This window comes from Sceloporus undulatus, chromosome 8 (assembly GCF_019175285.1).
Source record: "Sceloporus undulatus isolate JIND9_A2432 ecotype Alabama chromosome 8, SceUnd_v1.1, whole genome shotgun sequence".
Lineage (NCBI taxonomy): Eukaryota > Metazoa > Chordata > Lepidosauria > Squamata > Phrynosomatidae > Sceloporus > Sceloporus undulatus.
In genome coordinates, this window is record NC_056529.1 from 25,095,309 (window position 1) to 25,118,520 (window position 23,212).

The following is a 23,212-nucleotide window of genomic DNA, read 5'->3' on the forward strand; positions in this document are numbered from 1 at the left end:
CAATGCGTTGCTCTTTCTCTTTTGCTACAGAAGCCATATGAGAAAGCCACATGTCAGATCGGTGAATCCCTTGGACCTGAGGGGGGAAAGGAATCAATTCCCTTCAAGGTAGTCTTCGTGCAAAAATCAATGCTTGTCAATCTGGTCACATGGGCTGGGAATGTGTTCTTGAGCTCTGTGTCACCTGATGTTGCAATGAAAAATGAACACCAAACCAGATGTACAGATGTCTCTAGTAGAATACCTGCAACAGGTCCTTTACACCTGAGAATCCAGATGTTGTTGGGTTCTATCTCAGTCATCCAAGTTGATGTCTTCCTGGGCATTGCTTGTTTAACAAGACAATTTGGTATTAGAGGCAGATTAGGTCTAGATTCCTGCACCACAAAACAGAAGAGGAATTCAACATCTTTCAGCCAACGTTTTGTTCAGAACTCACAATATGCACATGCAAAATGAAATAACCAAGTCAGGGAAGCCTTGCATAAATAAAACATTTGGACCCATCTGAGACAAGGTGGAACATGTCCATAGACAGGTAGCCAAGATGGTCAAATATTTGAAAACCAAGCCTTAGGAGGAACAGCTGAGTGAGTCGGGTATGTTTAGCTTGGAGAAGACGGAGAGGTGACATGACAACCATCTTTAAATATCTGAACGGACTTTATGTAGAGGTTGAAGCAAGCTTTTTTCTGCTGCTCCAGAAACTAGAATATGAACCCATGGGCTCAAATTACAAGAGATTCCAACTAAACGTTAAGAAGAACAAGCAATGTACCATCTTTCTCAATGAGGATGAGAAACTTGGAGAATCCCTTTGGCACCCTTGTTACCCTTTTCTGTGCCTTGCTTTTGTACAGCCCAGAAAGAATATACTGTAGCTGTTAAGGACAAGGTTTTGTCTGTCTTGCAAAGGGTCCCAGATTCTGGTGGCATGGGGCCATGTAAGGACCTAGACGATGAGATTAGAGCAGCCCAAAAGTAATGCTTTTCCTGAGCTTGGTGGATCTGCGTTTGGCACTGCACCTTCTGTTTGCGGTAAGCTGGAGATAAAAATGGAATGGCATAAAATAGAACCAGGTGCCAGGTTTCAGAGCCACTGTTGCATAAATTAAAATGCAACACATTGAAAAAGTCTGGCCTGCTGGGAGGAGAGAGAAACCGTATACCTATCTCCCTGGAACAAGCACTTAATATGAATGGGATGGCAAGGATCTGCAGTCTGCGGCACATGCATAAAACACACCTGGTGGCATTTGCAACTGATTAAATGGAAAAGGTCGTGCGGGTTTCAAAAAAAGGAAGGGAGGAGGGAGGCAATGGTCAAGCGCTTTGTAAAGTCTTAACAGGTAAGAGGTTGCACATTTTCAAGGGGAGTTTGCGGAAAGCAAAGCACACGCATGCACACCATTCAAAGTCACCTTCCCTTTTCAGATTTCACTGGTGACCATTACAAACAGCAGGTGACCTCTGCCTTTCTCCTTGCAGAAAGCTTGTAGTAATGCAGGCATATTGCAGTTAGAAAACCAGTGGAATTTGAAAAGAAAGCATGCTCTGTGTGTGTGTTTTGCTTTCCACAAAAACTTCACTTGAAAAAGTGCAACCAGAAACCTGCTTCTGGACTCAGGGTTTTCAGCATCTGTTGACCTAAATTCAGTACGTGGTCCTTAGTAGATTAGCCCCATTGAATCAAAAGGGGATTTAGCTGCATTTTAATTCTCCATCCCACAGATCATTCAAGGAGTCTGCTTTGGTTTGGACTAACCAATAACATTCATGCCGGCAAAACTGCCCTGGATCTTGGACTTTTGAATGACCTCCTTTCTGACATACTGACACACTGGCACACTTCGAATCCTTTGTCGTTGCCTTCGCCGGTTCGAGATTTCGCCCTGCACTTTGCAATTTACTATTGTTCTTTTCTCTTTCGGCAGCCAGCCATGAGGGCTGGAGACTTGGTTTGAAAAGAAATGCAACAAAGAAAAGACAATAGGCTGCAGAGAGGCTTGAATACAGGACTTGATGGCGCTTAGAGGTCCAAAACACACTGCAGAAATAATCCACTTTGAGACTGCTTTAACTGCCCTGGCTCAGTGCAGGACATTTTGGAAACTAGTTTTGTGGGCTTTTGAGTCTTCTCTGTCAGAGAGCTCTGGTGCCACAATAAATTCCCAGGATTCCCTAGCACTGAGCCAGGGCAGTTAAAGCAGTCTCAAAGTGGATTATTTCTGCAGTGTGTTTTGGACCAAATACAGTCAAGTTTTCACTTGGATCCTATAATAATAGTTGTTATTGGCTCCTGTTCATCTAGCACTAACTGGTCAAGGTTTGCTCAGAGAAGGTTTGCCAGTGGTCTCCCTCTTTGGCTGAGACACTGTGACTTGCCCAAGGTCACTCACTGGGTTTCCGTGGCTGAGTAGGAATTCGAACCTTGGTTTCCCAGAGTCCTAGCCTGGCATTTAAACCAACGCCCAAATCTTGCATCACAGTTACTCAGTTCTTTTGGACAATATTTATTCAGAAAAAGTTTGCCCTTACTTTCATCTTAGTCTGAGAGAGTATGACTTGTCCAAATGACCCTAAGGTTTTCCATGGCTGAGCTGGGATTCGAACCCTTGTCTCCCAGAGCCCTAGTCCATTGCAATATTCTGGCTCAGTTTTCTAGGCAAGATTTATTTCGAGGAGGAGTCCTCTGTCTTCCTTTAAGACTGAGAGAGTGTGCCTTATCCAAAGACACCCACTGGGTTTCCGCGGCTGTGTCAGGATTTGAACTCTGGTCTCCCGGTGTCCTAGTCTAACACACAAAGCCACTATACCATACTTGCTCTCCTTGTAACCCTCTCCCCCTTTCAACCTTCATCCAGCATCCATTCTGCCCAAAGGTGCATCTTGTTATCATTCTAAATCGTACTCTGTTTTAATACAAACGATCCGTCTTAATATCGCCAAATTCCATTTTAATTGTCACTTTTGTACGTTTTCAATTGTACGTTGTTTTTAGACCAGTTAAACCACTTTGGGCCCCAATTGGGGGAGAAAAGCGGGATACAAATAAATACAATCAATAATAATAATAACTCTAGTCTCCTTCACGTAATTTGGGGGAAAATGTATTTATCTGGAATAGCTGTCTAACTTGGCACAAACAAGTTGCATTTTGTTAGCATGCAAACGGCATCCGTCTTTCCACGCAACTGCAAAAAAGGCATCAATCGCAGGCTGTTTACTGCCTTGCCTCTCCGATATGCAGCTCCATGACTCAACAGACGGGCACGGATTCGGATCCTGGCGTCACTGTGCAAAGTGGCAGCGACTCAGCCCGCCCTCGTCCCTTCACCCCCAACCCTTGCCCGCAGCTCCAATTATAGCAGGCCGCTGACGCACGCCTGCTGCTTGTTGTTTTTAGCGTGTGTTTTCTTCCTAAATTCAATTTACTATTGCAAGCTATTTATACCAGGGAAGAAGCAGGTTTTCGGCACCAATACTACTGTGGTTTGGAGGCCGTGCACAAGCAACTTGCCGATTCACTAGTCTTGTGAACCTGAGTGTGTGTGTGCATGGATATTTGACCCAAGGCAGCCATTTGTTGTTGTGTGCCGTATTTCCAACTTACTTACCCATCCTGGGGTTTTCTTGGCAAATTTCTTCAGAAGGGGTTTGCCATTGCCACCCTCTGAGGCTGAGAGAGTGTGACTTGCCCAAAGTGAGCTTCCCTGGCTGAGTTGGGATTCGAACCCTGGTCTCCAGAGTTGCAGTCCAACACTCAAGCCACTAAAGGGACCCATATTTGACCCAAAGGGAAACTAAAGAAACCAAATATGGAGCCCATATACATGTCTTTATCTGTGCCTCTCCTTGGAGTGTGATAAATTGTGGGTCATTGCCATTATATTGGCTATGAAATATGGTGAAATGTCTCAAAGTGGATACAGGGTGTTTGAAAATTATCTTTACCGTTTCAATTCTATATAGGAATGGTCTCTTACCATTTCGATTCTGTATAGAATTGAGGTTGTGAAGACCATTTTTGGTCATCCTGTGTAAAAATCCTGGCCTTGTGCAAATGCACAAATGATTGCACACGCTGCAAAATGATGCATTGTTTTATTATGTATTTACCGATTGTCTCTTTTTATAATTTTACATAGTCTTGGGGAATGTATACATATTGTTGAATGTAAAACGTATTGGGCATTTTATCAATAAGCCATTCCTCCATCCTCAAACTAGGCTGGCATAAAGCTTTTTTAAAAATTACATTCTCTCTTTTACTTCTGATCGAGTAGAGACCCATCTTCCAGCTCAATTCTGGTGATGCCTGGTGCATATATGTGATGCTCAGGGCTGAGAAAAAGTTTCTTTTTTGGACTACAACTCCCACAATCCTCCAGCCAACCTAGCCAGAAACCATAATGGTTGTCAATGGGATCACAAAACTAACTTTGCCCAGGTATAATTGATATGAACTTTTAGGTCTGGAAGGGGGGAAACCCAGCCTCTCAGCATGACTGGGGAATTCTGGGAAATGGTGTTAGAAAAAAGTAGCTTAACAAGCCCTGAAGAAGCTCAGCTAGTGGTAGGGCTGCCTTGACCTAGCGGAGAAAATTCTCTGTTCTTAAAGTGGAACCCAGGTTCGAAATGTGACAACCCGGTTGCGCTTTTGTGATTGGACTTGCTTTGTCTCTAGCCTTGCCTCCTTTTGATTGCATTTTCATTTGTTCAATCAGATGGGGAGATGGGAGCACAAGACTCGGTCACTCACGCGCATCTTCCGTTCTCCGTACGTGGCTTGCTACTGCCTGGGCGCCACCATCTTGTTCCTTAATTTCCTACGGAGCCATTGGTAAGTGATCTATGGTCTTTGGTGATGTCACTGGTGGCCTCCAGTGATGTTGCTGGTGGTCTCCAGTGATATTGCTAGTGGTCTCCAAAGATGATTCTGGTGGTCTCCAGTGATGTTGCTGGTGGTCTCCAGTGATATTGCTAGTAGTCTCCAATGATGATTCTGGTGGTCTCCAGTGATGTTGCTGGTAGTCTCCAGTGATATTGCTAGTGGTCTCCAATGATGATTCTGGTGGTCTCTAGTGATGATGCTGGTGGTCTCCAGTGATGATGCTGGCAGTCTCCAATGATGTTGTTTGTGGCCTCAAGTGATGATGCTGGTGGTCTCCAGTGATGATGATGATGATGATTTCTTACCCACTTCTCCCCATGGATATTGAGGTGGGGAACAACATACCAACAAACATGTCAGTTAAAACACAACTTCAGTTAAAGCATACATATGATGATTAAATTTAATGATGATGATTTTAATGCACTGAGTTCTGTTGTTTTCATTGTTTCACAAAAGCATTCCTGCAAGGAGACAAAAGTAATAATAACCTGCTTGCTAATACTGAGTCTTCTGCTCAAAAAAGAACAGTTTGGGGGTCCCTGGTATGGAAATAACCAATTCACAATTCTCCTGGTGAACAACATAATTGCAAGGTAGTCTTGGAGGGATAACTGGAGTCTAGGCATTCTCTTGTTGTGAGTTTCAGGATCCTCTGTTTTTTCCAAAGCCGCCCAGGATTACCTGTGCAAATTTGCTAGCAGGTTGCTCTGACTCTCTTATCTCTGGTTGTGACAAGATGTCGCTCCCCTCGCGCCGCCCCTCATCTACTCGCTAGTAATCCTCTGCAAATGATGTACTGTACATTATGGTAATGTGTCCTTAGATGTTCCCGGTGCAACAAAGGTAATCCAAGCCAGGGAAGGTTAGCTTTCAGGTGGCTTTCTCAGCTTCCGCAAGGACTTTGGGGCTCCGTTGGGGCTCTGCTGGGTGTGCTTTTCGCAGGTGGGCTCCCGAGTTGAGATGGGATCAGTGATAGGTCTAAAATACTCCAAATTTCAGTGGGAAAATGTTTAGTTCTGCAGAGCTGCAAGAAAACTGGGGCAGATAATTTAGCTTCCAGGGCTCTAGCCCTCATGGTGGCAAAAAGGAGCTTGAATTAAAAGAGACCAACAATTGCTGAAATCTCAGCAACATAGGGGCACAGATTAGTATTTTCCCCCTACATCCCTCCTTGTTGCTCATTAATTCGGGGTGAAATGAGAATACATAGAGCAGAATAAGATGCACTGAGAGCCAGTGGGATGTAGTGGTTTGAGTGTTGGGCTATGACTCTAGAGAGCAGTGTTCGAATCCTGGCTCGGCCATATAAACTCACTGGGTGACCTTGTCTGCTCAGGGCTGCAGACATGCTACTGCACCCCAAAGGTCTGTGCTTTTCCAGTCCTTCTTCACCATCGTCCCAATGTTGATGCTGCTAGGTAAAGTCAGTTAGGCGGAGAAGAAGAAGGAAAGAGAGGTCTGGGTTGATGTTAAAAACTGTGTTAAATGGAGCTTCCTAAGAAGAGCTTTCCAAATCTTGGGACTCAAAGTCAGGTCTGGAGATCTGGGAACGCTAGTGATTTCCTTCCAATCTACATCTGATTAGCTGTTGCTGCTAATGCTGATGTTGATAAAAAGAAACTCAGCTAGGCAGAGAACAAGAAGGAAAGAGAAGGCTGGATCGACATAAAAAGACTGCGTTAAAGGAGCTTCCTAAGAAGTGCTTTCTAAACATTGAGACTCAAAGCCAAACCTGGGGATCTGGGAACACTAATGATTTCCTACCAAACTACAGCCTCCTTCCTCAAGGCAGTCTCTCAGATGAACTTACCAGTCCCAATAATGTTGATGGGAAAGCAGGAGGACAGCAAAGATTTGCCCATTTCTGGGAGGATTACCAAATAACAGTGCCCACCACCAGAGTCGGTTTCCTTTGAGTCCGAAAGCAACAGCAGGAGCAGCTGTTGTTGTGGTTGCTCTATTAAAAAAAATATTCAAAATGGTTGCTGTGTTTTTCCTGGAACCCCTCGAGTAAAAGGTTGCAAATGGTTCGGAATTGATTTCTAAAGTAATTTCCAGCTCCAGCCCTTGCTTGGCTTATGTAAGAGGGAGATAAGTAAGATTGAGTTTTAACCTCTCTTGGCAAGCGGTTTGGCACGGCGAGATCCGGCTCCTGTTACCCCACCTCTTACTCCATCCATATCTGTATATCCGGTATCGGTTTCTGGGCACAAACAGAAAAAAAGAGGGCTGCTCTGGGTGTTTATGAAGTCCTCTCCTGACTCTGCTAATGAGCGCATGAGGTTTTTATGAAGCTGCAGCCAGCTATGTCCAGAAAGAGATGCAGATGAACTGCAGAAGGGACCAATTTGTGTGCATTTCCCCTCCTTGTGTTACACTTGCTGTCTGAAAAGTGATATTCTCAACATAGCCAATCTCTTAATTTGAACTATGCATCATAGGAAAATCCAGCGTGGTGTAATGGTTTGACTGTTGGATTATGGAGACCTGGTTTCAAGTCCTTGCTCAGGCGTGGAAACCTGCTGGGTCACCTTGGGCAAGTCATACTCTCTCTGCTTCAGAGGAAGGCAAAGGCCCTGAAGAAGCCTTATAGATTCTTATTATTAATTTCCGACATATGGCGACCCTAAGGCAAACCTATCATGGGGTTTTCTTAGCAAGATTTCTTTGGAGGAGATTTGCCATTTCCTTCCCCTGAGGCTGAGAGAGTGTGACTTGCCAAAGCGGGATTGATGGCCGAGCTGAGAATTGAACCCTGGTCTCCAATGTCGTAGTCTGACCCTCAAACCATTACACCATGCTAAAATATTTTAGCAAACCAATGAGAAACACATACAGTATACTCATGGTTAAACCCAAGGCTATAAAACCATTAAAATACACTCATAGGAGAACATATACAAATTAAGAAGTCATGACTTGAAACTGACTGAGTAGGCCAGTGGGAGCCAGTATGGTGCAGTGGTTTGAGCATTGGACTATGACTCTGGAAACCAGGATTCACATCCCGACTCGACCACTGGGGTGATCTTGGCCAGGTCACACTGTCTCAGCCTCAGATGATATCAACGGCAACCTCCTTCTGAAGAAATTTGCCAAGAAAACCCAAGATAGGTAAGCTGGAAATGACTGAAGGCACACAACAACAAATGGCCATAAGTCGGAAACAACTCAGAGGCACCCAGCAACAACAGAAGAGATATGTCTTTATGCTAGGAGATATATGTCTTTAGTTCTGTTCGGCTTAAGGTTGGCCTAAGTCCGAAACAACTTGAAGGCACACAACAACAAGCCTTGCATTTGAGTTTCCCAGAAGCACGATCCTGGATTTGATGGACTTCGGGTCCCATCCGGCACTAACCCATCATCGCCTTAAAAGCTAAAAATGTATATCTGCAGCAACAGTGAATTCTGTGAGCAAACTTTCTGTCATCCTATTGAGCCATCTCTTTGTGTGCTTCATCGATGGGCAATGACACATATTTCGGTGCCCTTTTGAGTCCGAGCGGAGTGTACGCAAACCAGTCAAAGAAAAGAGCAGCCCAAATGGAAGGCTAGGAGTCCTAAGTGGCTAATGGAGACTCGGTCATTGGCGTCAGAGCAGCTCAGCCTGGCTTGTTCTCTGCCATCCTTCTGCCTTTTAGTCGTTCCCTTTTTATTTTCTGACTCACCAGACGCTTTTCCCAACTGAAATGCAGCTGCTCTTCCTCCTCCTCCTCCTCCTCTTCTTCTCCTCCAGCCAAATAAAAAGCAGCCTGTGCGTGCATTAAGTTATACGGGTAATTTACGTCGTCTGCTCCTCTTTCCAAAATCAGACTTGAGCAATGGGGAAAAGACAAACTTGTCTTTCTTTTTATGTTTTCTGCCTCTTTCAGTAAGGATCTCTTGGGTAATTTTCTACCCAAATGCAATGGGCATAAACCTCTTCCATTAACTTGAAGGAGAATCAGGCCGTGATTGAATAGAAGGGTTACAAGGTTGGAGATGTTGCATAACATGATGTGATGCCCGGTTAGCTATGCCAAAGTTGCATAGCATGATTGTATGATCAACTCCTGGCAGATGTTGACTGTAGAGCTGGACTGGAGGACCTGGAAATACCTACTGTTTGAAAGGGAAGGCTAAAGACTTTGTAAAACTACATATCCCAGGCTGTCCATAGGCTGGAACTACATCACTTACAGTGATGTCAAAGCAATGCACAAGTGATGCATCCTTAGTCCCCAAGACCCTACGATAGATTTTGAGAATTTTATAACTGAGCTGGGAGGCAAAGAGGGAAGACGACGAGGCTAACAAAGGAGAGGTTGATAGAGAAAGATAATTTTAGCCAAGGCAAATAAGGTCAAAAGGCAGATTCGGAGTTAAGGGAAGATGGCTGGTTGAGATAACGGTTACATACTGACCCAATTAACACATAACACACCAACAGGGCTTGGTAGACAAACAGGGTTATTAACAGTCAGAAGACCTTGCAAAGGAGAAAATAGCAGCTTGTCGAGGAGACTTGGCAGGAGAGTGACTGATTTTGCTAAATGTAACACCTCATCTTGGGCTTATGAAATGGTTGGCACTGAGGCCTCCCGGCGGCATAGAGCTGTTGGAGAGCGGTCAAGGCACAATCACCATCATCCCACCCTAGACCCCCTGCTGGGCCATTGCATTCAATAGGAATCCCCCCTCTTCATCCAATTTGCACCAATTTGGAGACCAGGCTGCCCTGCCGATCCTCTTCGGTTTCCAGTGAATGTTGTAATCAGCAGTTCCAGCTCCCTTGGCCATTAAAAGCACCAACTGGAGAAGAAGTGGTTGTGATTGTGGGCTTTTTGGATCAGAAGCCATGGGGTTTGCAGATGGGCTCATGCCGTTTCCAGAAATGAGGGCACTGGACCAGTTCTCAGAATGGTAGAATCTTAGCATTAGAAGGTCCATCTTCTTGTTGTCATCGTTGAGTGCTTTCAAGTCACTAAGAGGAAGGAACTGGCAAAACCACCTCTGAGTGTGTTCCTTGCCTAAAAAACCCCCAGTGAAATTCATGGGATCGCACAAGTCAGCAATAGGTGACTTGAAGGCAAATACACACACACTGCGTCCCTCGATGTGGACATTATACTCCTATTAATGCAGCCCAACTTTGGCTTTGGAGGCAGAAAATTCTGTTTGTTGCGCAAAACAACTGTATGCAAAATTTGTACAGAATAACCTCTAAACTGTGAAGATTCGTGTTAGTCCGGGATCTTCACATCAGGGTTCCTCAGTGCTTGCTTTTCCACCATTGCCATTGTTTCAAATATTCTTTTCATCCCTACTTCCATGTCAGAGTTTTCATTGATACATCAAGGTCCTGAATCATATCCCTGAAACATGTCTCAGTTAATAATGTAGCTGCTTGTATTCTGATCTAGTTATTGGTCTCTGAACAGTTTTCAAGGGTTGCCGTATGTAAGCAACTTATTGTACCATATCCCAAATTTTGTCAGGATGTAGATAAGGAGAAAAGGTACTCTGTGCCGCAAATGTAACTTGTGCATTAGGATGAGGTGCAACACATTCACTGACCTATTTAGTTGAGAGTATTCTTTGCTGTTTGCAAAGTCTTTTGCTTCTAAGCAATAGTCCACCCCCCCCCCAAAAAAAAAAAACCCACCAAGTTCCTGAAAGTACTCATAGTGAGTTCTTATATTGACAAGGTTTGTATCGACAGTGGTAAACTCTGGGTGACTGTTAAAAGAAAAAAATATATTGGAAGCCAGATCGACTTTGGATGCTGAAGAGGTTATATCACCTGGGAAAAAGAAAATCAATACTTCTTGTTATGGCACAGCACTGTAAATGCTTGAAAAGTTCATTTCCCAGTTCGTTTCTGGAGGGAGGGTGGGTAAAGGAGACCTGAGTTCATGTCTTATACAAATAAAGATTCTGTTTCGGAAACCATAAATCGTTGCCGCCGCCACCCAGGAGAAGGTGGTCCATTACCATCTGCAAACAGTTTTCTTTTCCTCAGTAGCTAAAATACCGGGTGGCTTGGATGCAAAATGAGTGAATTCCTTATTTGCACAAGAACTGAGGCATGAAGGGAATGGAGGCGAGCGATGGTTTGAGAAAGGGACATGCTACGGGACCTTGCAATTCTACTGCAAAGCCTTCTATTGGTTTTAGCAGAGCTGCAAGCTATAATGTGGTCATTCAGTCAACGATGCTTTAGTTGATTCACCAAGTGAAGAGTCTGTTTTGATACATTTTCAAGCTATTTCACTTGCAGGGTGTGTTATGAATTGGAAAACAAAATTGATAATTGTGTATATATGGAGAGAGAGAGAAAAATCAGAGAATTATGGAAACTTAGAGGTGGAAGGGACCACAAGGGCCATATAGCAGAGGGAAGATTCAAATGGGGAATTTCTTGCAAGGTAGATTTTGAACTGGCTTAAGCTTGTTTAATGTCTCCTGGAAAGACCTCTCACCAAAGCAGACGGTGCAACCAAATCAATGTCCCTTCTTCTCTTTCCCCTCCAGTTTCACAGAAGTGATGAAGAGTCAGCCTAAACTAAAGCTTCTGGACTGTCTCCTTGGATACTATATTGGCATGGCCCTCATAGCAGTTGGCTCCATCTTCGTCATCTCCAGCTTCCTTGCCCTCGGTTTCTTCGGCACATTCTTGGGTAAGCCTAAAAGTAATATGTGGCACAATATGGAGGCTCATAGTAATCCAGGGAGTCATGCTTCCTCAGCTTCCTCTATAGCAGTGTCTCCCTGAAAACAGATTTTTTTTTTTCTATGCAGGGAAAAGCTTTTTTGGGCAGGAAATAATATCCCTGTGTAGAAATGTTTTCTGTGCAAAAAAGGTCTTTTTGGCGCAAAGCAACTATGTGCAAATTTTGCACAGAACCAGTCCAGAATTCCAAATAGGTTTCAAAAACCGCATGCTTTTCAAAGTTTTTCTCACAACAGGAAGAAAATGGGTAAAATTATTTGTTGCTTGCATTGAGGAGAAAATTATTGAGGGATTGCATCCCTACAGAGCAGACTCAGCCCCACAGCCCACTACCATGGAATGTACTACCCTCCATAGGCTCCCTTGTTGTTTCGTATGTGGGGTTTCCCATTGAATGCTTCTTTTCACACTAAAGTGTGCTTTAAGATTTGAAAAATCGTGCTTTTTGAGTTGTGCTTTACAATGATCTCTGAAGGGAGACCATCAGAATACTAATCAACAACAATAATTAAGTCTTTGGGGGGGGGGAGGGAACCTTTTCTCCTTTCTTCCAGACATATAGATTCATGTAAACAAAGTTGCACAAGTCCTCCACCTCTTCCATTAAATCTTTGTCACTGAATCCAACCGAAACAAACCCTTGTGAAACTGTGTCCGATTCTCTTCATCCTTCCCTTTCCCCCTCTTAACCAGTTTCAAAATTCAGATTTTGGCAAGCAGAAACCTATCTTTTCAAGAGGGGGTTGAAGGGTTTCCTTATATTATTCGACAAAGCAGTACACATGGAGTGATGACGGGACTTCATAAAACAGAACAAGTACCGGTAGTAACCAAAATGGAGAATGGATCACCATTTCATCTCTCAGCGGGCAAATGATTGGCATGACAATAAAAGGGGATCTTCTGGGGAGAAGAGGGATGAAGAGCGGAGAGAAGCCACCACTTTGCCCCCCTTCTCTGTCTTGAATGTTGTTTTTCTGGGTGAGAACGGGGGTCTCTGATGATGCTCTCTTGACAAGCCTAGCGGGATCTTCGCATTGTTTGTGGAAGGGAAGGCTGATTCATTCATCACAGCTGGTGTGACTTAACCTGGTTGTCATTTCCGCTGACACACAAAACAGGTGAGTCAGGAAGCATAGAAGGGGCGGCCCACTCCAAAGTGGAGTCACTTCTCTTCGGTGTTTCCTTGGCATGGAACATGTTTTTAAGATATTTGTGAGCACGGGTGTTGTGGGAGGTAGAGAGTTACATCTGCCACCACCCCAAACCCACAAAAAGCACACATATGTCCAGCAAGAAAGTAAAAAAATGGACCCATTTTAGGAGAGGACCAGAATAAGCCATCTGACCCAGGAGAGACCTTAGTGCAACAAGAAGTCAACCGGACATTCCTTCTGGTTGCCTCCTGTTGTGAAAAAAAGCCTTTCCTGGGCCTAAAATGGCCCAACAGAGGATTAAAAAAATGGGGTGTAACTGGAAAAAATGGGGAAAGTTGGGGTCCACAGGCCACACCCTTTCCATCTTTGTAGCATCCAACCCAATCCATTGGCTACATCTGATGCAAAGGTCTACAGTCCACTCAAAATAATGCCAAATAGAAGTTGCTAGTCTTTAAGCCACATAACTTGGTATTCTTTCAACTATAGAGTGAAATGCAGAAATACATCTTGATATTATACATCCGATGGGCACCTCCAAGTGATAGAACAACCTAGATGGAGGTCAGTTTCTCCTTTCACCTTCAGCTTCTCCATTTAATACAGTTAAATAGTCCTGGTGCAATACTTGGGTATTTTGGGGTTATTGTGGCTGTTTTTTTGAGATCTGTAAAGGTAGGCTTAAGGGGCTGGAGTGACACAGAGTGAATCACTCGAACCAAACTGTTTCCTCCATGGCTTCCCAATTTCCTTCACAGTAGGGGCAGCCCCAGTTGCTACTTTTCCATGGTTGGGTCTCTTCATTCTGAGCTCATGCAGATCTTTTCTTTTTCTCCTTAAGTGCTAACTAATTTTTGAGCTGGCAAGTTACAAGTCAGTAGGGCAGCGCACCTGCGCCTACTTTCCCCATTGTTCCTCCACAATTGGGCTCTGGCACTCCCCAGATTCCTAGTATTTAATGCCTAGCTCTCTATTTTTTCTTCTTCTTCTATCTCCCTGAGAAGTTTTGCCCTATTTTCTACCATGCCTCGCAGTTAATGCATGCCTTGAAGGAGGTAATGAGGTTTTCATTGAAAGAAGGCCAGAAGGAGGAGGGCGAGTCCATCCCTCTCGGGCCCGTTTTATTATCACTATTAGAATTATTACCCTTCAGCAGAAGGCGAAGGGGGGGGGAACACATACACAACAGAAACAAGATTTTGTGTCACTGTGACTTGAGCAAATTCTCTCTTGCCGTGAACTTATTACAGGGATGAGAAAAGAAGAGATAAAAGAAAACAAGTCCACAGGCAGCTTAATGGAAAGGTTGGAAAGATCTGGAAAGATCTGCAGCAAGAGTGGGCAACTGCGGCAGGTCTGGGCACCATTTTTTAATGCATTTGGGACCTTCTCTGGTTTGCATGGATGACCAAAGAATAAAAAGAAACCCCAACATAGCTGGAAGTCCACTTCTGGCTCTCAAAAAATAGGTATTTTTTGATGGGAGGCCTTGCAGTCTATGGATACCCATGATGGGTCCCATGGGTTGCATTCAGCCCATGTGCCACACTTAGGCCATGCAACTTTATGCACATGGTTGGGTTTTTCTCTCCCTCTTATAGACAAATTGTAGCTGGAGAAAAAATTATTTAATTGAGAGAAAGAACTCCTCCTTCACCTGCTATTTGCCACGATTTATAAAGCAAAGAATCTCATTCACAGATACACACACACACACACACACTTCTTAAGAAGATCAGTACAAATGCGAGGCTTGTGTTTTTTTCTCTCTGCACTGAAGAACATCTTGTTTCTTTCTTTCACCCTCACCTGTTCATTTGTTTGCTGGCTTAATTTTCAGACTGACAGTTTGCGCAGACTCAAAAGCTTGCTCACATCTCTGTGCTCCTCCTCTGTGGCCAAAATGCAAGCTATTTTGGCTCCCGATGCTTTGGACATTGCTCCTGATCACCACTATTTCTAATGCAGCTGCCTGCAGTTTTTGGAAAGAACAGAGCTATCCAGACTGCATTCACTTATCCTTTTCTCTCCCCATCCTCCCATCTGACGTCCAAAGAACCACATATATTTAGCAGCTTTAAGTCCAGGAATTCATCAGAGCATAAGAGATGTTAGATATACATTTCTCAGAAAAGAGGGGAGGCGTACCTCTGTGAAACATGGCATGCACACAGAGAGTGTGGAGGAAGATAATGTTTCAGAAAGGAGACAGGCAATTTTATTGCCGCTCAATTGAATAATGATACCTCCTCTGCTGAGAACGAAAGGTCTCTAGTTATAGCGGTTGCATGTTGCACAGCCTCTAGCAATGGCAGGTTTGGCGTCAGTGGGTTTCAAAGAAAGAGGGTGTTGTGTTTCCATAGAGAGAATGGAGCAGAGTGTGCCTTCTCCCAGTCCCAACAACCATCACCATCTTGGTCCCAACCAGCCCATTTCGATGTTCAGGATTAACAAGGGGATGAATGTTGGGGGCTACAGCCGCATGGCATAAATAATCCAGTTTGACACCACTTTAACTCTCATGGTTCAATGCTATAAAATTCTGGGAGTTGTGTTTTTGTCAGGCCTTTAGCCTTCTCCCTCAGCCAGAATTCCATAGCATTGAGCCATGACAGTTAGACATTGTTGTTGTGTGCCTTCAAGTCATTTCTGATTTATGGTGACCCTAATGCAGACCTATCACAGGGGTTTCTTGGCAAGTTTCTTCAGAGAGGGTTTGCCATTGCCTTCCTCAGAGGCTGAGAGAGAGTGACTTGCCCAAGGACACCCAGTGGGTTTCCATGGCTGAGTTGAGATTCGAACCCTATTCTCCAGAGTCATAATGGGATACAGCAGCAAAGCATCCTAGACATTTTCCTGATGGAGTTCAGCATCCCCTTACAGCTGATGATAAATTTGGGGCCCTGGAACAAATTCTACCCAGATGTATCTCTTGCCTGGGGATCAAATCCAAATCCCTATCTCTGGACATATAGGGACCCCATAGGTTGGGGTACACTCTTCCTCCCCAGATGACGCCAATGGAAGATGGATACCCAAGTGTTATATAGTTGCTGAGGCAAACAAAGAAAACCAAAGTGCACAAGCGTGACTCATCCCCTCCCATAGCTATGAGAACTATACAAGTGGGTTAGCAACAGAGGAAAATTCACTCCCATTCTCAGCCGTCATATCTTTTTCCAGCCTCAAACCACAAGGCGAATGCAAAAAAATATCCAACATGGTCACTATTACAATAGACCCTTAGTATCCACTGGGGTTCCCTGGGTACCAAAATCTGTGCATGCTCAAGTCCTGTTATATACAATGGCATAGTAAAAAGATGTCCCTTACAGTAAGATGGCAAAATCAAAGTTATGTAAAATAGCAAAATCAACAGTGACAGAGTACAACCGGCCCTCCATAACCATCCAATTAAAAAGATTGTATGTACAGCGCTGTGTAAATTTACAGCGCTTTATAAATAAAGGTTAATAATAATAATCATCATCATCCATGGATTCTTTATCCACAGATTCAAGCATCAATGGCATGAAAATATCCCAAAAGTATATATAAATTTTTTAAAAAAAGCAAACCTTGATGTTGACAAGGAATATAAGGGGTGCCTTTTTACTATGCCATTGTATTTAATGGGACTTGAGCATCCACAGATTTTTGTATCCACAGGGGGTCCTGGAACAGGGCCCATTGTACAGACATACTTGGATAGAGGCAAAGCTTGTAAATGTTCCCTTTTGGGAGACTACAACCCCCAGAATCCCCTAACCAAAGGCCATGCAACCAAGCTACTAATCTCTCTGATCTTCCTAAATTCCTGCACATAGCATCAAAGTATAATTTTCCACCTTTTGTTTTCCCCACTCCTCACTTTGAGCCTTTTACTGAGGGGAAAATGGTGGGTCTTAAAAAATCCACAGCCATAACCTTTTAAGTAACGTTAGTGGGATGTTAATGGGTGACCTCCGGGAGGTTTGAAGTACAGGGAAAAAAATAAACTAACAATTCCAGCGTGTCGTTGGGCCGGGAAAGTGCTTATCGAAATAATAGTGGTCACGGGGGTGAGTCACATATAACACGACCCCAATTGGGATTTTTGTCCCTGCCTTCCTCCCACCTCCACACCTTCGGCCATGAAGCTGACACTTCTCAACAAAGACGTGAATGAGTCTGGATTGACATTCACACAAAGCGCAGGGCAAATAGAGACAGCCGAGAGAACCGAAATGCTATAATTTACTGTACAAGCATTACTACCTGGGCCAGATCTGCAATTTCCTCAGACCCACGCTGTGCCAAAAAAAGCCACCCGGCTTGAACTTCGAAGAATGAATGGCCCTTGTTGGATTGTTTTTTCTCCCCAACTGACTAAGTGGGATAATGACAAAGCAGAAAAGTTTTGCCCGGTGGAATGGTTTTCACTTTCGTCGCTCAGCAACAGCACAGGCATCCTGCTGATTCACCCTTACAAGTGCTGGATTTTGCATTGGGCATACGTTCTGCTTTTAGATTGCCGCACACAACAGTCACAGTACTACCTTTCACAAGCTATTCTGTGCAGAAACATATGGGTAGGGGTTTTATGCATGAGAATTTCTGGGTTCAATTGCATGGTGCCAAATTGTGGGGTTCATTTCAGTTGTGGGGTTCAATTCAAGTGGGAGGAGGAAACACACCATTGTTTCCAGACAGCTTTGTGTGTAGTTTTTTGTGGGTTTTTCAGGCTATGTGGCCATGTTCTAGGAGAATTTATTCCTGACGTTTCTCCAGCATCTGTGGCTGGCATCTTCTGAGAATGCATTCTACTGTTCAACAGTAGAATACACTGCCTCAAAAGGTGATGGAGTTTTCTTCTTTGGAGGTTTTTAAGCAGAGGCTGGATGGCCATCTGTCAAGAGTGCTTTGGTTGTGCCTTTCTGCATAGCAGAAGAGAGTTGGACTGGATGGTCCATTGGGTCTATTCCAACTCTATGATTCACCCTTGTCTGTCTGTTTTGCTTCTAGGTGACTACTTTGGCATCCTCATGGAAGCAAAGGTGACCTGCTTTCCCTTCAGCATCTTGGACAATCCCATGTATTGGGGCAGCACAACTGTCTACCTTGGTTGGTCTCTCATGTGAGTCCTGAGATTTTTGGCTATCCTTGGTAATTGTCTAGTTCTCCAGGAGGCCCTTACAAGGAGCTTCCTAGGCTTATCCAAAGTGGTAAGATGGAACTCCAATGTAAGGGAGAGTGAGGCAGCCGCCTCAGGCTAGAGTTAGCAAAAGTCAGGTCCTGAGATTCCAGGGCCAAAACCTAAGGCCTCAGGGGTCATCCTGTGATGATACCACAAAGAACAGGCCCTAGTGATGTTACGGAGTGCTATACATGATGCATCTATCACAGTAATTCAAAGCACATCTAACACAAAATGAAACTATAGGTCTCTGGTTGGAAATTCATTTTTCAAAGCTCTGCACTGAACAAATAACACAGAGAGACAAGCTTGTGAATGCTACTTTTAGAACACATTGGAACTGTAGTCCAACCAAAGAACATTTTCCAAGTTCTGCTTGGAACAGAATGACATCTACAGTAGCAAATATAGTCAGCCCTCCAGATTTATGGCTTTGACTTTTGTGGATTTGATTATTTGCGGCTTTGATTAATATGATTTCTCTAGGAATCTCTGGGTCCTCCAGCGCAATTTGACCAGACGTTGACCATGGAGTTGTTCTGGAAAACCTAGAAGTTCCTAGAGAAAACACTTCTCTAGGTATTTGTAGGTCCAACATCTGGCAGATGTTAACCATAGAGTTACACTGGAGGACATGGAAATTCCTGGAGAGGTGTTCTCTTAGGTAAAAAGAACAGTGGTTTTTCTACATTCATAGGTGTCCTTTACCCCTAACACTAGCAAATGTGGAGGGACCACTGTATATATGATAGTCAAATTTGTGCTTTGAACAGAAAAGTCTATAGTAGCTAATACACAGAATAGTCAAACTCTACCTTGAACAAAATAGTCAAGCTTTGCTTTGAATAGAAAATCTCTCTGGGATGTTGCATTTGATGAGCTATTTCCTTAAAATAAAAATAAAAATCAGTTACTCAGTTCCAAAAAGCTACCACTTTCAGACAATGAAGCCATATGAGATCTATTGTCCCAACGGAGGCGTTGAGAGTCACTAAAATATCCTTGGCAGGCTGCCTAAAACCAAGCTTTGACCACTTATGATGCAGAAAGCTATACGAGTCCAGCCGTGGGATTTAGTACAATGATATACATGTATTAGAGTAGTCATATTTGGAAAAGGACACCTGGGGGAGAGATTTTCTCTGGATTTTAAGTGAGAAAATGTTCCTCATTTGTCAATGAATTCATTTTCAAAGACCAAGTCCTCCTTCAGTTTTACGTAATAGCTCCATTTCATCATGATCAAAACACCCCATATCCTGGTAGAACAGTCACACGCTTATTTCCAAGATGACGCGGTTGAAGTGTTAGCTGCTGTCAATACATTAACTATCGGCTCCAACACTTCGCCATTAACAAGATCATTTGAATAATGCAGGAGAATTCCAGATGGTGCCATCGGTGGTTTAGATTCATTGATTTGTCCTGTACAATATGGAACCAGCTTGCTGATGTTTAGACCAGTACTGGTAGGAAAGGGTTTGGATGACATCTTAACCTTTTACCCCAGGAAACAAAATAAGCTTGTGTTGATCTGGGTGATAGGCAGTTTCTGATATGGGTGCTTGTTGATTCCCGACAACAGGCCCAAAATCTGGGATTATAATCATGAGATGTTCCAGATGTATTCCTCACCACTTGCTTTACTGTCTAGAGCTTCTGCTGGGAGTTATCATGCAACAACGTCTGAAGAACCAGGTTTCCATCCCTGGATCTGCTGGATAATTTATGTTTGCACCACCACCCCTACCAAAATGCACAAATTCTGGCTGCAATGTTATCAAACGCACCATAGCCTAGTGCAGTATGACCCCCGTATCCACAAGGGTTGCGTTCCAAGACCCCCATGTAGATACCAGAAAATGTGGATAATAGAGCACCTTAATATTTTCCAATAGACGAACCACTTCCAGCCCAAGCATACCATAGAGTCACACTGGAGGACCTAGGAATGCTTAGAGAGAACATTTCTCTGGGCATTTCTAAGTCCTCCAGCATGATTCTCAGTCTATGGTATCCTTAGGCTGTATGTTGACGACAAAATTGCACTGGAGGACCTAGAAACAATTTGAAGGCACTTGACCAAACCTAAATCTATCTTGTCCATTGGCTTTGTTTCCCTGAGAATGCTTCTAACAAGAGGAATATAAATCATGAAAGTCCCACAGATGAGGTTGGACTGCAACATCCAGCATCCATCAACATTGGCTATGTTGGCTAAGTGTGCTGGGAGTGGCAGTCCAGCCCAGTCTGTAGAGCTGCCTGATTTCTTAGAGTTGTTCTAGAACGACATGTTCATGGGACAGAAGATCCCCGGTCTCTGGAAAGGTGGCACCTCCATTTCCTGATCTCCTCTAGGGCTGCATCCTTGGCAGGATGACACAACGGGAAGGTTAACAGCCAAGGACTGGCTTAGCCTTTGAGTCCCTCTGATGACGCCAGAGGAGATTGTCGACAAATAGACAAGCCAGTGCCTGAACAAAAAGGCCAGATGAAGAGGGTCAGGGAACTGTAGGAACCAACTGTGTGGAATAACAAATGTTTGAGCCTGGCAGCTGATGAGAGACATGCATTGCACATTCCTTCGCAGCGCATTGCTGACCCCTGCATTCTTCTCAATGGTTGGAAAAGTGACTTTTGGGGTTCCCCACTGGCTGGGGATTGAGGGGACTGTAGTCTTAAAAGGTCACTTTTCCAAACTCTGGGGTTGTTTTCTTAATGTGGATACAAAAGGGCTGTTTCCTAATGCAATATCCCATTGGCTCTCTTCCAGCACCATAAATTTAGACAAGTCTCTTTCTATCTGCTTTCTTCACTGTCCAGCTTTTTTATTCTTATTTATTTCAAAGACTTATATGCTGCCTTTCTCCTACAATGGGATGATGGCTTGGATGAATCCAACTTCAGTATCTGCTGATATATTTTTACACTTTAAAATGGCTATATTACTTGCAGAGAGCCAAAGAGCTAAGGTTCGAATCCTTGCTCAGCCATGAGCTATAATTTGGAAACAACCTGAAGATATACCCAAACCATTATTATTTGTAACTCATTCCTTTTGAGCTCTGTTTCTGAGAGTTTATGGTTGAACCCCCCCCCCCCACAACCAAGATTTTGAAAATGGGATGAAATACGAATATATACATCTTCTTCTTCTTTTCTGGCTCTCTTTGTAGCATTACAGGCCGTCTCTCCCGCTCTGTCTGTACACATATCTTCCTCTTACTGTAGCAATGAGTATTTCCCGGGTGATTTTATTTATTGGCTTCTTAAAATTGAATTGTGTTTGACCTTTAAAGGTTTGGAGGGGGGGAACCTTACGTAATAATTGCTCCAAGTCAGCACAAAAGGAAGGGTGTTTAAGCCTCTTGGACTTGAAATGAGTTTAGAACTGTCCTTTCCATTGTAATCTCTGTGTTTCCTAGCAGGTACTAAGGATTTGCTTTTCTGCATACGCAGGTCTGGAACGAGGGATTTTTAACAGCAGGAGCTCTATTCTAGTCTGTATGACAAGTGTTTGTTCTGGTGCTCCTATATATATATATATATAGAGAGAGAGAGAGAGAGAGAGAGAGAGAGAGAGAGAAGGGGGGTAGTGGTTTGAGCGCTGGACTATAACTCTGGGGACCGGGGTTCGATCCCCTGCTTGGCCATGGAAACCTATTGAGTGACCTTGGGTGAGTCACACACTCTCAGCCCCAAAAAAACCCATGATAGGGTTTCATTAAGGTTGCTGTATGTCAGAACTTGAAGGCACACAACAACAACAACAACAACAACAAGATATATATATATATATATATATATATATATATATATATATATATAACCATCCCCTTTCTCTGAACAGAGTGGTAAAAGGTAAGAGTTTAGTTCACCCTGGGAGCACCAAAAGAAGCATGGATCCACTCTACTCTCTGATCCGTCCAGCCTTTAGGATAAGCACAAAGAGTTTTGCCTGCCAGAATTTTCTAAGTTCTTTGGCCTCATTTTCCTTTGCATCATCCTTTACATCTTTTGTTATATGCCCCTAAGTTTTACCCTTGACTTATCCATAGGTCATATCAAAATCCATTATTTTGGCCCCAAAACCTGCCCTCGACTTATACATGAGGTTGACTTATAGTCGAGTATATACAATATATGGATGTGTACTGTATATGTGCAAGAGCCAGCACAGTGTACCGGTCTGAGAGTTGAACTACGACTATGGAGACCAGGGTTCAAATCCCTATTTGGCCACAGAAACCCACTGGGTGACCTTTGGCAAGTCACATTCTCTCAGCCTTAAAGGATGGCAATGGCAATCCCCCCCCCCGAAGACGTTTGCCAAGAAAACCCCATCATAGGGTCACCATAAGTCAGAAATGACTTGAAGGCACGCAACAACAACAACACAAACAACAACTGTTGGGGTAACCACATTTATAGTAATGAAATATGGAATGTGCCAAAGATCTGATTCTGTGTTGACAGAAACATCCTTCATCTCTCTCTTCACCCTTTCCAATTTTTTCACGGATTGTGCTTTTCTTCTCCTCTGTCTTTAAGTGGCCTCTTGATCTGGTTTTGAAGTTTCCATTTAGGATGCTCTGAGTTATGAAGCATGCATCTCTTCCGCTGGTGCTGGGGCCGTAAGTCAGTGTGTTGGTGGTGATCTGGCTGAGATGACGCACTGGTGCACTCTCACGCCACATCTCCCCGGTTTTAATTGGCTGCTAAATGAGCTCTGGGAGCTGGTGAAGCTAATAAATGTCTCTTCATAAAAATGGAAGTGGAACCATTTGTCATAGAGGAGGACAAAGTGGGCCTGAGGCTGAGAAAACAAAAAGAGGGACTTGTAGGGCCCACGTCTTATAAGGGTCTCAAAAGCTGAGCAACCCCTCCAAATGCTGTTTCAAGAAACGAAAAGAAAAAGGAATGGTCAAGTTATGATAAATTTCCAGATATTTTTTCCATCCCTAACCATCCCCTTTGTGATTCCATCCCTTGATGAAACAGGCCAAGCAAGCCTCCTATGTCTTTCTTGGTAGCAGCTCATCTCCATCACTGTCTCCATGACATCCAAAGACCAAGGCTGTTTCCTTCCACTCCGTGAGAACATGTTCTGGATGACCTCACGAAAGGGACTCGGAGAACAGATCTGATTTCTTAGCCTTAAGCTCAGCATACTCTGATTTTTAAAAAGTGCAGGAGAGTGGGGAAGCAAGCAAGGGAAGGAAGGAAGGAAGGAAGGAAGGAAGGAAGGAAGGAAGGAAGGAAGGAAG

At 43.7% G+C, this 23,212-nt stretch overlaps 1 protein-coding gene across 10 annotated transcripts in view; it reads left to right on the forward strand.

Moving 5' to 3' along the window:
* PEMT (phosphatidylethanolamine N-methyltransferase) overlaps positions 1–23,212 on the forward strand; it is a 51,988-nt gene that overhangs the window by 19,110 nt on the left and 9,666 nt on the right. For 5 of the 10 annotated variants that reach the window (XM_042437913.1, XM_042437914.1, XM_042437915.1 and 2 more), the window contains 4 exons: positions 31–108; positions 4,728–4,843; positions 11,414–11,559; positions 17,774–17,885. In XM_042437913.1, the coding sequence (XP_042293847.1) occupies positions 31–108; positions 4,728–4,843; positions 11,414–11,559; positions 17,774–17,885 (452 nt within the window). The remainder of the gene's footprint in view (positions 1–30; positions 109–4,727; positions 4,844–11,413; positions 11,560–17,773; positions 17,886–23,212) is intronic. The other 5 variants (XM_042437917.1, XM_042437918.1, XM_042437912.1 and 2 more) reach the window with 1 other exon arrangement.